Here is an 18319-nt window from a genome sequence, read left to right on the forward strand (position 1 = left end):
GTGAAGCGGAGAAGACCTTGCAAAGCACTAAACACCTTCATAACAGCATTCAAGAAGCATAAAAACCATCAATGATACTGTAAATAAAAAAATAAAACTTCCTACCTTCCTAACTCGGCCCCCCGAGGGACTGGACTTCTCTCCGAGGGACTGGACCGCTCTCCAGGGAAGGCAGCGACCGGCCTGTACGGCAGGCCACTCGGCCAGGGATAGGGGCGGCGAACATCGGGTCATCCCTTCGGCCAGGGATAGGGGCGGCGAGCATCGGGTCCTGCTCACAGCCTGCAGGGCGCGCTGGGAGGGTGAGGAGCTACTGCGCATGCGCGCAGACTCCACCACGCATGCGGACAGCTGCCGGCATTGTTTTCGGTGCAGGGCTGTAGCTCCGCCCCCCACTGCACTATATACGCCGCGCCAGGACCCGGGACACATAGCAGAGCGGCCAGAATCGGAGTAAGTTTTTTGGCGCGTTTTGAGCGCACAATGTCGGCGCATCTCTGGTTAGTGTGCTGGAAAAAGGGGTTTGGGAAATTTGGGCCCATTACTGGCTAACTTTCTAAACCGAAGTCACTGATGTGACCTTGACACAAAAAAAACTATCCTCTCATATAAGAGTACGCCTATGCCTATGCCATGCTGTGTACAGCTGCTTGTATCTGTGACCAGAATACGTATTTACAGTTTATTTCCTAGTCTCAAAATCCTGCAAGTGCTTTTCTTGGAACAGCATTGTTGAAGAAGAAATTCTTTCAAACATTCAGAATACTGATGTATGCTGGTTGTTGTTGCAGGTATATGATGATTATTGATGGCAAGAATGAAGTGTTCATGCTTGACCGAGACAATTCGGTTTTTCATATAGCAAACCTGGAGTTTCCTCTTCGGAAAGATCTTCGTATTCATCTGACTAACACCCTACTGGATGGGGTAAGAAAGCTTTTTACTTTTTTAAGTGACTTTATTTTAGATTTGAAAAAAGACACATTTCTGTTGATTTTTACTTACTTTCATTTCCTTTAAATGTCAATAAGGGAAAGGATGTATGCGAAAAAAAGACACCCTAAAACTCCTTACAGCCAATGAAGTACTTTTGAAGTGTAGTTACTATTATAATACAGGGACATTTGTGCAAAACAAGGTCCCACCAGCAACAGTGAGATACATGATCAGACAATCGGGTTTAGTGAAGTTGGTTGAGGGATAAGTATTGATCAGGACATGGGGAGAAATCCCCTGCTTGTCTTCAAATAGTGTCATGGGATCTTTTAGGTCCACCTGAAGAGGGCAGGTGGGGCCTCGGTTTAACGTTTCATTCAAAAGATGGCAGATCCGACAGTGCAGCGCTCCCTCAGTACTGCACTGAAGCGTCAGCCTGCAGTAAGTGCTCAAGTCTCTGGAGTGCAGCTTGAACCCACAACCTTCTGAAGCAATGGTGAGAGTACCATCATTGAGCCAAGTTTGACATTAAAATATTTTCAGTTGATCCAGATTCCTCTGTATGACAATGTTGCTAATTTAAAAATAGTTTTCATATAATAACTTTTTGTCACATACAAGTTTTTGCAGCAATTTCTCAATGTCTGTGTAATCAATGATTATCCATAGTTTGCACTTTAACTTGAGAAAAGTCATTCTAATTATTTCATTGAAACTAGCCTCCTCTTGACATATTTGAGGAAAACATTTCTATTGGAGTAACTAAAGTTTGCTCTGTGATTAGAAAGAGAAATCACTTTTTTGTAACACCTTATTGTGTTTTTCAGGATGCCCCAAAGCTGGATAACTACTTTTGAAACACAGTCACTGTTATATAAGCAAAGTCCCACAAATAGCAATGAGATAAATGCCTAGTTGATCTGTTTTTGGTTGTGAGGAATGACGGCTAGGACACAGAAAATTCCCTGCTCTTCTTTGAATAGTGTCATGGAATCTTTCTCATTCACCTGAACCATCAGATGGGCACATGGATTAATAATTGATCTGATGGATGGCACCTTTGACAATGCAGCACTCCTTCAGTACTGTGCTGAAGTGTCAGTCTAGATTATAATGGTAATTTTCCAAGGTTGAGAGGTTGGAAGATCATTCCTTACATGTTCAAGTCCTGGAGTAGATCTTGAGCCCTCAACCTTCAGAATTTAGTCATCAATTAAAATGGGAAAGTTGAATATCAGTGATACAATTTTGTATGCCCCCCCCCCCCCACCCCCAATGTGCATAACCGTAAATTTATTTTCATTAAAAGATTGCAGATCTACATGAGATTGCAACCACTACTAGGCCTCCCGAACGGGTTGATGGGTTCAGCCAACACCTGGAATAGTGCAAAACTGTAGAGATCAGAGTTCCAAGGTTCAAATTCCTGGTCTGTGCTGAGTTAGCTAATCTCAGAGAAGGGGAGAAAATGTTTTTAAAAAAAAAAACAGCCAGACAAAAAACGTTTTTACTCCTGGGTGGCAGAGCTTGAGCCGATGTATTCTGACTCTTGTGCCTGAGTGAAGAACAAACTTTTTAACGACAGCACAAGAGTAGCATGCAGTTCAGTACTTGGCAATTATATGTGGTGTAACTGAAGTTATGGCTCAATTGGAAAGCTGACAAAATTGAAATGTCAACATGATCAATGTGACTGTCAATTTGTGTGGGGTGTAAACGTGCTGTAGCTACTGGCTTGTATATTATTGGAAATGAAGGTAATATGTGAGGAGCAGCAGGTGGCACAGATGGGATGGCTGTTGGATCTGACCCTTTCCAAAAATCACTGCACTAATGTTGGTAATTAATACAGAGAATGAAAAGCAGATCATATGTTACCAGTAAAGAAACATACACGTATTTTTCTCTTTAGGTTTAATTCTTTTGCCTGTGTGAATATTAATGTATTCAACCCAATCTGAAGTTTTAAGTGTTCCAAGTTCTAATGGTGATCACATTATTTTTGAAGTTCATACTGAGATCATTCCAGCCCGAGTGCTGTTAGTTTTGTTCTTAATATTTTTTCTGCTTGGTATGCAGAATAAAAACATGAGGCTAGTCCAGATGTTCTGCTGGTTGAAACACCTGGATGCAGAGTTATGAAGTGGTAGGCTGCAGCTTCAGTCCCCTACTCTGTTGACGTACGTCAGAGGGGGTGCTGACTATTTCCTTGGAAGAGGGAAAGAAAGAAGAGCAGGATAACTCTGGTCCAGAGTTGTGTTGATGGAGGCTGAGTGCAGTATTTAAATAGCAGTGAAGTCCTTGGTGGGATGCTGGAGGAATGGACTGTCGTACCTAGTTGATTACTGATGTCAGCTGCTGTGTAGAACAACAACATCATCATAGACAGTTCCTCGAAATCGAGGAAGGCTGGCTTCCACTGTAAAAGTGAGTTCTCAGGTGACTGAACAGCCCATTACGGGAACTACAGTCTCTGTCACAGGTGGGACAGACAGTCGTTGAAGGAAAGGGTGGGTGGGGCATCTGGTTTGCCGCACGCGCCTTCCGCTACCTGCGCTTATTTTCTGCTTGCTCTCGGCGACGAGACTCAAGGTGCACAGCGCCCTCCCGGATGCTCTTCCTCCACTTAGGGCGGTCTTTGGCCAGTGCCGCAGAAAAATCAACGCCAAGGCACACAAAGACCCAGCTAAGAGAGCCCTATGCAGCCAGCGCCTCACTGCTAACCTGGCTAACCTGGCGACCCTTGATGACCCCAAGACGCAGAGTGCCCACAGCGCTTGGTCAGCCCTCCAGGCCACCATAACCAGTGCCTGCGAAGAGACGCTCGGTCACTCAATCAGGTAACACCAGGACTGGTTTGAGGGAATGACCAGGAGATCCAAGAGCTAATAAACCACAAGCGCAGGGCATTTCAGAACCTAAAACAGCAACCCAACTTGGGAGCAGCAAAACAGAACAACATAGGAGTGTGCGATAAGAATGCTGCAGTACAGAACTGCTGCTTTGAAACTTCCAATAAGAAGAGGGTTGTGCTGCATTTCATATTGCAGAACCATTTCAAAATGCCAACAATTTATAATACTTTAGGCTTCCAGTTGCTTGCAATTAGCAGCACCAGAGCATTAGAGAGCTTCACAATCAACTTTATTTTCTAACAACTGGACCTTCATGGTTGGATGGAGAAGATCATAACAGTACGATAGGGGAATCACATTATTAACACGTGAAGCTGGACAGATCGTTTAGTTCATTAGTGGCATGAAAAATACATGTGCATTGTTAGTTCAGCGCTGTTGCCTCCGAGCACACTGGTGAAAACTACCTCCTTAGATCAGCCTCTGCCTCACTAAGATAAATGCAACATTAAAGAAAAAAGTATTAGTAGGGAATACTTTGAAAATATGGTATTTCTCAGGAAAGAAAAACTATTTGGGTTTGAATCCCCTCAGAAGAATTGGTGTAAATGTGACTCTTTCACCCAACTGGGAATTTTCTTTCTCTTCACTTGGCATGTTCCGTGATAGTTCAGCTGAGATTCAGAACTCGCTGTGTGACAAATAATGTACAAATGAACATATATCAGTCTTCTACTTGTAGTGCAATATTTGGTGTGCCAATGCACTTTATTACTGGGCTGCCCTTTTCATTATATATTTTCTTTTATTAGGCTAAAAGAATGCCAACTTGATGGAAAACTTGGAAAACTTAACTGTATAGCGGCTGAAACTTGTTTACTGTTAAGCCAATTGGTATATTCACATTTGTGAGCAATTCTGAATTATAGTGAGCAGTTACAGTTTAATGATAAGATGCCAGTGTCCCCTTGCACCATTTTAGGAGGTTATTGTTGAAAAAAAATGAATGGTAAGACATAGCTTTTGGTTTGAACAGCTCCTGTAGTTCAGGTGGACATAAGCGATCCCATGGCACTATTTTGAAGAAGAGTCGGGCAGTTATCCCTGGTGTCCTGGCCAATATTTATCCCTCAATCAACATCACTAAAACAGATTATCTAGTCACTATCACATTGCTGTTTGTGGGAGCTTGCAATGTGCAAATTGGCTGTCACATTTCCTACATTACAACAGTGTCTACACTTCAAAAAAGTACTTCATTGGCTGTGAAGCGCTTTGGGACATCCTGAGGTCATGAAAGGCACAATAGCAATGCAAGTCTTTCTCTTGATGATCAGTAACAGATAAGAGAGTGCGTTGCAAGAGAAATTGTAAAATCAATGTCATGTGGTCTGCACTAATACGAGTTAATCATAGCTCAATATTGTAAACTGACTGTAAGGCATTTGATCGGTTAACTTTTGAAACCTAAACTTGAATGTCTTAGTTGAATTATCTACCAAATTCGTAAATGTCAAGATGTTAAATCAACTTGTTTTCTTTTTTTTGTTGCTAGGAAATGATCATTGACAAAGTAAATGGACAGCCTGTTCCTCGTTACTTGATATATGACATAATAAAATTTAGTGTAAGTACCAGTTTTGTTCTCGGATTATTCCTTTAATGCCACTGTTATTTGCTTCTTAGCAGTATGGTCAGATGACAGAACCCAGTTAAGATTTATGGCAATATCTTCTAGTGCACTTGTTTTTATCTTTCACATTGCAAGTGAAGACAGTTAGTTGAGACAGTAGAGTAAATATTCCACAATGAACAATCCCAAGCTGAAAAATTGAAGTACGAGCATGAGAAATGTGCATCCTCGCTGCTTGTTGAACTGCCTTGAATCATCTGCTGTGCTGTTTCTCCAACAATTGGTTTACATAAATTATCACTTTTGTCTGGGAGCATGGCAACAATATAGATTATAGAGAATCGTGGCCCAAGGGAAGGACATGTTGGTGACCTTGATGTGATTGAGGGCTGGACTGGATGTGATATCTGGACTGCAAGATAATTTAGTCTGACATCATTAGAAATTACTTGGGGAGGGCAAGGGTTCATGCATACATTTTAGACAGATACATTTTTTGGCCTCAAAGATCAAAACCTCGTTCTGCTGTATGATGACATATAAATGGGCTTTGGTGTAAGGTAATCGAAGTTTTAAAAGAATTAGCATTTGATATGCAATCATTTTCTAAAATGCTGTAAAATATCATGTCAAAAAAATTAAATCGTTATGAAAAATGATGCTAAAATTGATGTTGTTGGAGGTCTAGTTATAAATACCGTAGCAGTATGTTTGTCAGTATTTTCCAACATTCAAGTGATTATAAGAACGTAAGGACATAAGAAATAGGAACCGGAGTAGGCCATACAGCCCCTCGAGCCTGCTCCCTCATTCAATAAGATCATGGTTGATCTGATCATGGACTCAGCTCCACTTCCCCGCCCGCTCCCCATATCCTCATCGCTCAAGAAACTGTCTATTTCTGTCAAATTTATTCAATATCCCAGCTTCCACAGCTCTCTGAGGCAGCAAATTCCACAGATTTACAACCTTCTGAGGAGAAGAAATTCCTCCTCATCTCTGTTTTAAATGGGCGGCCCCTTAATCTAAGATCATGCCCTCTAGTTCTAGTCTCCCCCATCAGTGGAAACATCCTCTCTGCATCCACCTTGTCAAGCCCCCTCATAATCGTATACGTTTCGATAAGATCACCTCTCATTCTTCTGAATTCCAATGAGTAGAGGTCCAACCTACTCAACCTTTCCTTGTAAGTCAAACCCCCTCATTCCCGGAATCAACCTAGTGAACCTTCTCTTGACTGCCTCCAAAGCAAGTATATCCTTTCGTAAATATGGAAGTCAAAACTGCACGCAGTATTCCAGGTGTGGCCTCACCAATACCTTGTATAGCTGTAGCAAGACTTCCCTGCTTTTATACTCCATCCCCTTTGCAATAAAGGCCAAGATACCATTGGCCTTCCTGATCACTTGCTGTACCTGCATACTATCCTGTTGTGTTTCATGCAGAAGTACCTCCAGGTCCTGCTGTACTGCAGCACTTTGCAATCTTTCTCCATTTAAGTAATAACTTGCTCTTTGATTTTTTTTCTGCCAAAACACTTTCCAACATTATACTCCATCTGCCAAATTTTAGCCCACTTTTGCCCACTCACTTAGCCTGTCTATGTCCTTTTGTAGATTTTTTGTGTCCTCGTCACTGCTTTTCCTCCCATCTTTGTATCGTCAGCAAACTTGGCTACGTTACACTCAGGCCCTTCTTCCAAGTCGTTAATATAGATTGTAAATATTTCGGGTCCCAGCACTGATCCCTGCGGCACCCCACTAGTTACTGGTTGCCAACCAGAGAGTGAACCATTTATCCCGACTCTCTGTTTTCTGTTAGTTAGCCAATCCTCTATCCATGCTAATATATTACCCCCAACCCCGTGACCTTTTATCTTTGCAGTAACCTTTTATGTGGCACCTTATCAAATGCCTTCTGGAAGTCCAAATACACCACATCCACTGGTTCCCCTTTATCCACCCTGTCCATTACATCCTCTAAGAACTCCAGTAAATTTGTCAAACATGACTTCCCCTTCATAAATCCATGCCGACTCTGCCTGACCGAATTTTGCTTATCGAAATGTCCTGCTACTGCTTCTTTAATAATGGACTTCAACCTTTATACAATATTATACAATACCCATCTCAACAAATAGCTTTTAAGTACCCATAAGTTAAAATATTTGATTAGATCAGAACATCCAATGCTGTTTTAGCTGTCCTGTGATTTAGTGATGCTCTGGGAACTATCAAAGATTTATTTAACATTTTGAGATGGCCATCTCAGTGATTAGTTGTTTACAAAAATTAGAGTTGAAGAAGCATCTTCTGTTCCTGCAAGAGGTGCAGCTAAGGTTTAGAAGAATGGTGATGAGTGTAATCAAAAGTGAAGTGTGTTTTTCGAGTTTTGTTTTTGAGAAGATTAGGAATGTGTTCCCTAACATGTGGGCCAGATTGCAGATGCACTTGGTAGGACCTCATTGAAAATGTGCCGTGAGGTTATTGCCTTTCCCATTCCTAACTTTCAGAATGAGGGATAGAGAGAGAATATGTGCTCTCTATATGATGTGCTATCCTTCTCTGAGATGCCTTTTCTTTTTTCTTTACTGTTTTTTCTCTTGGTTCTTCTTGTAACACTATACTGTAGATCACAGTCAAGCAGCATTTATATTGGCAACGTTTTGTTTGGATTCCAGGAAGCTAGTGTCTGTGAATTAGCTCCACAAAGTCTATGAACTCGGTCTGCGAGTGTGCGGCCAGGATAAGTGAACTAGGTTTAGTAGGGTAAATGATGAGAGCCGGTTCATCAACACTGGCCCCAGGACTAAAATAGCACCAAGTATGTAAATGGCTTAGGCTAGTCATTGCCAGTTCCATGCTGCGTACTCCCTCGCCCCCTCCCCATGGACCAGGGTGATGTAGCTGTTATGATCATGACATCCAGCAAGCAGTGACAGGTTTTGTTTGTGTGTCACAATAAAATGAAGTAAATGTAATTTTTAAGGAAAAACAGTGTTGAAAAAGTCGGTAAGAAAATGTGCTAAGACTAAGTTCTAATTTTATTTTGGAAACCTTTCAAATGTCAGCTGTGGCTCATTGTTCGCACTCCAGCATCAGCCTTAGCTGAGTGGTAGCATTCTTGCTTCGAGTCAGAAGGTCATGGGTTCAAGCCCCACTCCAGAGACTTGAGCACATAATCAGTGCTGTCATTTGGATGAGACATTAAACCAAAGCCCTGTTTGCTCGCTCTGGTGGATGTATAAATTTGCATGGCACTATTCGAAGAAGAGCAGTTAAATTCCCCTGGTGTCGTGGCTAAAATTTATCCCAGAAATACCACCAGAACAGATCATCTAGACATTTATCTCATTGCTAATTGTGGGACCTGGCTGTGCGCAACGTTTAGTTCCATTACAGCAATGGCAATACACTTTAAAAGAACATCATTGGCAATTAAGTATTTTGGAAGGTCACAAGTACATGAACAATGCACGTTCATTTTCGTTTGATTTATTTTGACTATTGAGATGCTGGCTTTGAGCACCGACTGAGTTGGAAAGACACAAGGAAAGGTGTGGAGCTCTTTATTTCCACAAAGACATGGGATGGGAGAACTCATCCACAGAATAACACTTCCTCTCAGAAGGCACTGTTGAGGTGTGAACAAGTCAGTGACCACAACTGCCAATCCGTCATCTGCCTTCCCCATTTTGGAAAGAAACGTACAAACAAAAGGAAGCAATAGGGGGATTTTAGAGAAAAGGAGGCAAGAAATATGAAGTAATTCTAAATGAAATCTAACCTGTTTTGTTAGTAGTTGGATGTTGATGTGAGGGTTCAAAAAGCATTTTTAGGTGCATTTCTTAAAGCCATGACTGTGGTTAAGAGGGACACATGGAATTGATCCATACGACATTTAATTAGAATACCATGTGACTGACATTGTCCATTTTAGCGATGTTTCTCAATTTAATTTCAAGTATGGCATTTATATATTGTTTGTTTAGCATGTATGCCAATTTCATGTGAACTACCTGCTAAATGTATTTCTCTTATTTTGGGTTCAATATTTTCATTTAAATTTATCATCCCAAAATATTGGAGGGATATTCAGCTAAACAGAATATTTAATGTACAATATTTATTTTGAAATTGGGCCTGTAAAATTCAGAAAACCATTAAAATCAAATTATCCATAATTCATGTACAGAAACATATTTTCTAAAGACAGCTACATTAAAAATTAAAATTGGGCAATCAAATATCCATGTTAGTCGAAGATACTGCATTTTTGTTAGAGAAATTACAGATGTATAATGCGCAGCAAATTTTCTTTTGAGTATAGCTATTTGGTCTTGCTCCCGTTGTGTTGTATTTTAAGTTATTTTTGGCTCCACTTTAGATGCTTCTTTAGATGCTAGGTTTCTCTACAAAGAATGTGGGCATTTGATCTAGGGAGTGGTTGTGTTGTTGTCAAGCTGGCTGTTAAGAATTTGCATTCCTCATTGTGCTGAAGGATTTATTTCCTGCTTGGTCTTTTTCAAAAAAAAGATTGGTAAGTTGCAGCAGGGAAAATTATAGATATAAGATTATTCCTTTATAGCCATTTGGTTGTCTTAATTTTGCTTACCCATTCTTTCAACTTTGTTTCCTACTGCTTTGTTTTTTTCCATCTTCTGTTTTATTAATCTTGCACGCTGCCCGCCCCTGGTTACCTTTGCTCTGTCTGAATGTTATAATTGATATTTGAAGATATTTTATTTCATCAATCAAGTTTAAAGGCAACAAATGAGCAGTGGAAATCGTTAGGACAGACAGAACTGATTGAAAAAGATGGCATTATGCTCCTTCTCGTATTGTTCTGTGTGAATATCTTGATGAAAATTGTCCCTCAGTTGCATAGCTGAGGGTTCTTTGAGAAAAGTAGTTAGATAAGAATCCAAAATTATTTTTTCCAGTATACAAATTCGAAACTAGCTTGTATGAAGACAAGTAAATATTGTATATTTATACAGGTGCAGCGCCTAAAATCCGGAACCCTCGGGACTGAGGCTGTTCTGGATTCCGGGTTTTTCCTGAATTTCGATTTGTGTTACGAATCCATAAATACCCGAGCCCAGGTTCGGGTATTTCCGGATTTCGGAACGTCAGAAAGTGGGGGTGGGGGGGGATTCCTGCCACAGAACTGTTCAGGTCGTCGGGCGGGCCCTGCCGAGGAGGTGGTCGTCGGGCGGGCCCTGCCGAGGAGGTGGTCGTCGGGCGGGCCCTGCCGAGGAGGTGGTCGTCGGGCGGGCCCTGCCGAGGAGGTGGTCGTCGGGCGGGCCCTGCCGAGGAGGTGGTCGTCGGGCGGGCCCTGCCGAGGAGGTGGTCGTCGGGCGGGCCCTGCCGAGGAGGTGGTCGTCGGGCGGGCCCTGCCGAGGAGGTGGTCGTCGGGCGGGCCCTGCCGAGGAGGTGGTCGTCGGGCGGGCCCTGCCGAGGAGGTGGTCGTCGGGCGGGCCCTGCCGAGGAGGTGGTCGTCGGGCGGGCCCTGCCGAGGAGGTGGTCGTCGGGCGGGCCCTGCCGAGGAGGCTCCGAGGCAAGGGCGGCGAGGTCAGACAGCGGCGAGGCACTGAGGTTGGCAGGGTCATGCGGTCCAGATTCCGGACCATTTTACAGATTGCGGACGACCCTGCCACCAATCGGTCCGGATTCCGGAAGTCCAGATTCTTGATGCTGCGCCTGTAATTAAAAGTTGACAGCCAATGAATAACTTGGTGGCCGATGGAGAAATCCCTACTGCTCAGCTTCTAATGAAAAAACTACAAAATACCATCTGTGTGCAGTTAATTGAGATTACAAAAGATGATAATCACTTGGTTTATGAAAGAAAATTTGTTCAAAAGGTAGTTAATTTGCAAAATGTATATTTGATTCTAACTGGTTCTGAAATAATCTTTGTCCTTTAGTAATTATATCTGTTCTCTTTATCTCCTCCATCATCTGACCATTCCCCCTCACCCCTCCACAAAATACATTTGAGTTTACCACTACCCGTAATGTTATGTCATCAAATAAAGAGAATACCTTCTCTACAACAACAACTTGTATTTATGTACGACAACAACAACTTGCATTCATATACTTTAACATAGAAAAACATGCTAAGGCACTGCAGAGACATAAAGAAAAATTGTTGCCAAGCCAAATAAGAAATTGTAACCAAAAGCTTGGGCAAACTCTAGCCCTCAGAGCTCATGAACTGTTCCCCAATTCTGCTGCTTTTCAGGTCTGCCCTCTTGAGGACACTTACCCCCTCCCTCTCCCTCAGATACTCCCTCAGTGGTCATAAAGCTCTGGACTGTATTCTCAGTGCCTTTCCCATTGTTCCCTTCTTTGTATAATAAGGAAAAGTCTATGTTAACTTTTGGCTGTAACACTTTAATTGTAGGCTTTTAGACACTGGGTGGTGCCATTGATCAAGTCACCCAGCTCCACCCATATACAAGGTAATATTTGAAAGGATGAATAAGGAGAGGACATGTATACTTAATAGTAAAACATTAAATTGAATCGAATAGCAAAGAGATATAGGGGCCAAATATGCAATCTTTATCAATCGATAAAGCTGGGGGAGGAAAAGCTTATGGGATCCGAGATTTTATAAATGGGGGATAATGTACAAAAGCAAAGAGGTAATGCTAAACCTAACCAAATCATTGATCAGGCTGCCGTTAGAACATTGTGTCCAATTTTGGGTGTACTCTTTGAGTGGCAGAATAGGTGCAATGGTTTGAATAGCTTCCTCCTGTGATTATAAATTCTATATCCTAAGGTAAAATTGAGTGTTTTAGGAGGTAGTTGTTTCTGAAAATTTATGATTAAATACTGTATAATTTGGCAAGCTTGCGAATAGTCCTCTAAGGTAGGAATGTAAAGGCAGGAGCCAGCTGGCAACAGGGAAAGCAGCAATGGTGTGCCTGGCTGTGCAAAAGCTGCTGTGGATGGATCAGAGGTGGAGGCTGATAATTGGGAACACTGGGAGGAGGTGTGACACCTGATGGTCCAAAAGGGGCCAAGGCTAGTTTGATGCTATTCTCCTCTCCCCAAGGCTGTTATACCTTGCCAGATTACCAGTTCCAGCAACTCTCCCAATACTGATAGATTCTGGCGCCCTCTCTCTGACCCTTCTGGACTCCAGGTCCCTGTCCCCTGCCCCCCTCCCCCCAAAGGAAGTTTTCCCATTCTGCCCCCTGCACATCCAAATTTAATGCTCCCAAACCCCTCAAACAGACTCCCAGTGTTCCCAAATCCCAGAACTGCTCCTATTGTTCCAAGATCTTGAGATCTCACTTGTGTAGTCCTGGATCCCAGGATTTCTTTTTTCGGTGATCCCTGAGCCCAGCACGTGCTCCAGAAATCTCAGAATTCTGCAGTGTTCCTGGGAACTCCCTCCCTGTGCCTGTACACGCTAGCAGATTCTGGTTCCCTTCTCAAAATACTGCTGGTTCCTGAGACCCAATATCTGTATGGCTGGATCCCAGGCCCTTGCCGAGTGCACACTGATTCCAGAAGCACTTCATTGCTCCCAGACATCAAAATCCCAATGTAGTAAACAGTGAAGAAGATTGTAGCAGACTTTAGGAGGACATCAACAGATTGGTGAAATGGGCAGAAACATGGTAGATGAAACTTTATGCATCCTTTAATGCAGCAAGTTGTTATGGGTGGTGGAAACTATTCAATTGTAATTTTCAAAAGGGAAGTGGATATATAGTTGAAAAAGAAAACAATTACAGGGCTATGGAGACAAATTGGATAGCTGTTTCAAGAGCCGGCACAGACACAATGGACCAAATGGCCTCATTCTGTGCTGTATGATTCTATGATCCCCTTCAAAATATTGCTAGATACTTAGACCCTATTCCAATGCTGCCAGATTTTGAACTCTCCAGTACCCCCATATCCCACTGCTACCCTCCATTGTGATCAGGCAGTTTCCTTGGTAATACGACATAATGTAGCAGCTCTCTTGAGAGGTGCGGTGGCCCGGGGGCAGCGTGGAGGCCCCGACCTGCGTGAGAACACCAGCGGCAGGTCGGGGCCATAAAAGGAGCGGAGGTACTGCGGCCCGGGAGCAGTGAGAGTTGGTGCAGGAGGGCGATGGCGGTGAAGAGTGACGTCATCAAGGTCCAGGTCGGTGATTGGAGCGTGGGCAGATACAGCAGGAGTGGTGAGGTCGGGGCGAAGGAGCAGCGCGAGACTGTAGAGGGACGTGATTGGGGCCCAGGAGAGGTGCGAGTTCGGGGCTAGGGGCCCAGGGGCAGCACGGGCCAGCCCACACTGCGATATGTGTGCGCACTAGGTCCATGCAGCAGAGCAGGTCTCCAATCATCTTGGATAACACTTGCCACTGGACCAAGACCTAGCTCTATCAAGCCCGTGTGGTGGCTGGTGTGCAACGGCCACCACACGTTAAAAAAAAATGCATGCACAGGCATCTTCCACCCTTTAGGATGTAGTTCAGGACCTGGAATATTAGGTCCTTCATTGAAGCACCTGTGAATTCATCCTTTTTTGGCATGGAAGCAAATCATCCTTGTTTCGAGGGACTGCCTATGATGATGATGATGATCTCTTTTCTGACTCATTGTGAGCAATGCACCGACAGGAGATCTGTCTCTAGACTTGTGTATAGCGTACAGTTGCTGTAAGTGTCACATTTTTAGTTGCACTATTCCTGTTATCTCGATGACTAACTCAAAATAAAACGACAGAAAATCAGAACTGAAGGGGTAGAGAACATTGGTATCAAAACTGAGGTAAGTAGCTAGAAAATTACGAGTGAGAAGCAACTAATAAAAACATCCTCTTCTGAATGCTTAATAAGTAGAGCCAGCTAATAAGAGAAAGGAGTTAAAAGCACTGAACTTTATTTTTTATATTAACTGAAACTTCTAATGTCCAAAATAAATAAATTCAACGTTGTTTTGTGTGTCTTGAGAACCTCGATTGATGTTTTTAGTTGAATGCCTACCCCAAAAGTTATTTTTGCTTCAAGCTGTGATTTTTCTGCAGACAGATCCTACAATCTGAGCAGATGCAGAGCAGTGCGCCCAATTTCCCGAGATGTATCAGCACCATTTTGGGAAAAATGTTTCTCTCTCCCTCTAATATTACATGTTTTGTTTGTTTTTCAAATCTATTTCAAAAGCTTGGTGGCAAATTTCAAAACTTCTATTTAATAAAAGTTTTTGTTTTTATTAAATGGAGAAGCTGTGTGTATGTGAGACCCATTTCAAACATGCACTACTTATAACTTGCAGCAGCTTTTGTTTCTGTTTGAATTCCAGTTAGATTTTTGCACTGAAATAATATTTCTCAAGAGAAAGTCAAATTGTACCTGCATAACAGTAGTTTAGTTTTGATATAGTGTCTTTGTATACAACAGTAGTTCAGTTTGTGTAAATATGAACTGGATGATTTTTAAATAAAGCTATTCATTTTTTACTTCAAAGTGTGTCAAGATGAGAGAGAGAGACAGACAGACAGCGAGGGAGCAGCTATGGTAGCTATTGGAGAAACAAATTTAACCATGATACTGTAAAATATATACCGTTCTGTTATATCTGAGGCGATTCTTGGAAGACAAAATGTAATTTTTAAATCGTTGCCATTAAGCAGAGCAGGCTAATTATATTGCTTAGGTTTATTTATATATAGGGGTTACCTTTGGAAAAACTAATTACATCACCTACATTATTAAATTGTAAACATTCTAATTAGTTACAGCTATGTAAGCAGTTAATAATTATAGTCATAAATATATTTTTTTGCTTAAAACTTGCTCTAGACCAGGAACTGGGCGGCTTGGGGTGTGGGTGCCTGTTGGCCCATAACAGACCAAAACAACTCAGCCCAAATTCTCATTCACTATCCTCCCCCTTAATGTTGCCAGACTATGACCTTCCCCTCAATGGTTCTGGACTCTGGCTTCCTACCACACTCTCTATTGGTACCCCAGGATACCCCTTTCCAGTGCTTTTGAACCCTGGTGTCCCATTCTCTTGTCCTCAGACAACACTTGAGTGTTCCAAACCAATGGAACTTCCCAAACCCTAGAACCTCAATCCCTGTGTTCCCCAATGCTTAAAATAACTCTCAGTATGGCTAGAACCTGGATCCTAATGCTTGTAGAGTCCAGAAACTCTTTCCCAGTGCTTCCAGACCCAGTGACTTGCTCCCTCATCAGTGCTCCCAGACCGAGCCAACACCCAGTATTAAAAGACCAAGACCCTCTTTCCTAAGTACTTAAGGACCCTGATACCTTCCCTCAGTGAATGCTCCAAAGCCCTGGGACTGTATACCCCAGCCCTCAATGTTGCCAATACAAAAGCAAAATACTGCGGCTGCTGGAAATCTGGAACAAAAATTGAAAATGTTGGAAATACTCAGTAGGTCAGGCAGCATCTGTGGACAGAGAAACCGAGTTAACGTTTCAGCTCGATGCCTTTTCATCAGGAGTTCTAATGAAAGGTCATCGACCTGAAATGTTAACTTTGTTTTTCTCTCAGATGCTGCCTGACCTGCTGAGTATTTCCAGCATTTTCTGTTTTTACCTCAATGTTGTTAGACTGACACTGCCTAATGTAGCCAGACCGTAGGCCCATTGACCCATTCTGACCTTGGGATCATCGTTCGTTTGTCAGCTGTTAGTTCTGCCAAAATAAACTGTCCCCGCTTAAAACTGAGCAGAACCACCACGAGTGGCGCCATAAATGTGCTCCTGCAGAAATCCAAATACTGTTGGTCTCAACATCACTGGCAAACCTCTCATCCTCACTCCTGTCCGCCACACTTGGGATCATTTGTTTCATGCATATTCATTGAATACTGATTGTTGCATAAGAATATAAGAATTAAGAGCAGGCATATGGCCTCTCAAGCCTGCGCCCCATTCAATAAGATCATGGCTGATCTTCGACCTCAACTCTACTTTCCCTCCCGATTCCCATATCCCTTGATTCCCTTAGAGTCCAAAAATCTATCTCTCAGACTTGAATATTCTCAATTCAGCATCCACAGCCCTTTGGGGTAGAGAATTCCAAAGATTCACAGCCCTCTGAGTGAAGAAATTCCTCCCTATCTTAGTCTTAAAAGGCCGACCCCTTATCCTGAGACTATGCACCCTAGTTCTAGACTCTCTAACCAGGGGAAATAATCTCTCAGCAACTACCCTGTCAAGCCCTCTCAGAATCTTATAGGTTTTAATGAGATCATCTCTCATTCTTCTAAACTCCAGAAAGTACAGAACCAATCTACTCAATCTCTCCTCATAGGACAACCCTCTCATCCCAGGAATCAATCTAGTGAACCTTTGTTGCTCCATCTCTAAGGCAAATATATCCTTCCCTAGATAAGGAGACAAAAACTGTGCACAATATGCCAGGTGTGGTCTCACTGAAACCCTGTACAATTGTACTCCAACCCTCTTGCGATAAAGGCCAACATGCCATTTGTCTTCCTAATTGCTTGCTGTACCTGCATGCTAACTCTTTGTATTTCTTGTACGAGGACACCTAAATCTCTCTGAACATTTTATAGTTTCTCACCATTTAAAAAAAAGTATTCTGTTTTGCTATTCTTCTACCAAAGGGAATAACCTCACATTTCCCCACATTACTGGGGTTAGTTTGTAGCATTTGCCCTGCGTCAGAATGATGCCTGTTCCCACGCCATATAAATGCCACCCTAGAAATGCTAACCAAAACTTGATACCGTCCTTAAAAACAGCAGAGTGATACATGAAGGAGTTCAAGTGAAAGTACTGCAGAATATTTCATGACTTAATCTGTAAGCAAATCAACCTTCCATTATTTATATTACATGGGAAAATCCTGAAGTACACAAACGGTAGCTTGCTGCTGTGGTGGATTTTATAATTCTGAAAGGGGTGTGGGTGCTGAAGGCGTGAGCATATTTTCTAGGATGGTTTCGGGACATGCCTCATTGGAAAATTTATCTGGTGCACTGTGCTACGCTTTGGAATAATTCTGCCTTTCAAACTATAAAAATATATCTTGGAGTGGTTATAAATGTTTTTAATAGAAAATAAAACAATTATACAAACTTGAATACAACTTTAGAAACTACTGGAGATGGTTGAAGGCTATGCAATTAGCAAACTAGATTAAAAATTGTTTAGAATGGAGAAAACAGTAGAAGTGAAGGACAGATTTTCAAAATAGTTGGAAATGGGTAAAGGTGTTGCTCAGGACTCAGTTCTGGGGCCACTTTTGATAACATTTTTGATTAAATAAATAACAGCAGTAATTATACTCTGAATGACAGAGTTGAGCTGACTACCAAAGAGTAGAGAGTTTTAGAGGTACAGGGTCACAGGACAATAAAGGCAGCATTTCTGGTTACAATACTTAAAAGAATACTGCAGATTTGGGAGTTACACACTGCAGAGAGAATATTGAGGTTATAGAGTGGGTACAATCCAGGTGCATGAGGATGCTTGAAAAGTTGAATCTCTTTTCAATAGAACAACGTAGATTACAGGGCAGTATGATGGAAGTATTTAAAAATTTTTAATTATAGGTCAGAGTAGATGGAAGCAAATTGTTTCCAATAGTTGGGGGTCATTGGTACAAGATTAAATGTAAAACATTTAGAATCGAAGGGCAGGATAAATTTCTTCACACAGCATTGTGAGGCTGTGAAATTCACTTCCAGGGTGAATGGTTGAGGCATAAACTTTGTTAAATTTGAGATTAAATTGGATAGTTGATGAAGGAAAAGGGGTTAAAGGGATCTGGGAATAGAGGACATGTGCATCACGCATGATGCCCTCCTACGAACATGGGAGTCCTATCCCTTTTCAAGATCAGGTTTGGCTTTAGATATCTTAATGTACATATTGCACAGAA

At 42.2% G+C, this 18319-nt stretch overlaps 1 protein-coding gene across 3 annotated transcripts in view; it reads left to right on the plus strand.

Moving 5' to 3' along the window:
- rngtt (RNA guanylyltransferase and 5'-phosphatase) overlaps positions 1-18319 on the plus strand; it is a 522369-nt gene that overhangs the window by 126017 nt on the left and 378033 nt on the right. For all 3 annotated transcript variants that reach the window (XM_070885554.1, XM_070885552.1, XM_070885555.1), the window contains exons 9-10: positions 792-927; positions 5347-5418. In XM_070885554.1, the coding sequence (XP_070741655.1) occupies positions 792-927; positions 5347-5418 (208 nt within the window). The remainder of the gene's footprint in view (positions 1-791; positions 928-5346; positions 5419-18319) is intronic.

This window comes from Pristiophorus japonicus, chromosome 7 (genome assembly GCF_044704955.1).
Source record: "Pristiophorus japonicus isolate sPriJap1 chromosome 7, sPriJap1.hap1, whole genome shotgun sequence".
In the NCBI taxonomy this organism is placed as follows: domain Eukaryota; kingdom Metazoa; phylum Chordata; class Chondrichthyes; family Pristiophoridae; genus Pristiophorus; species Pristiophorus japonicus.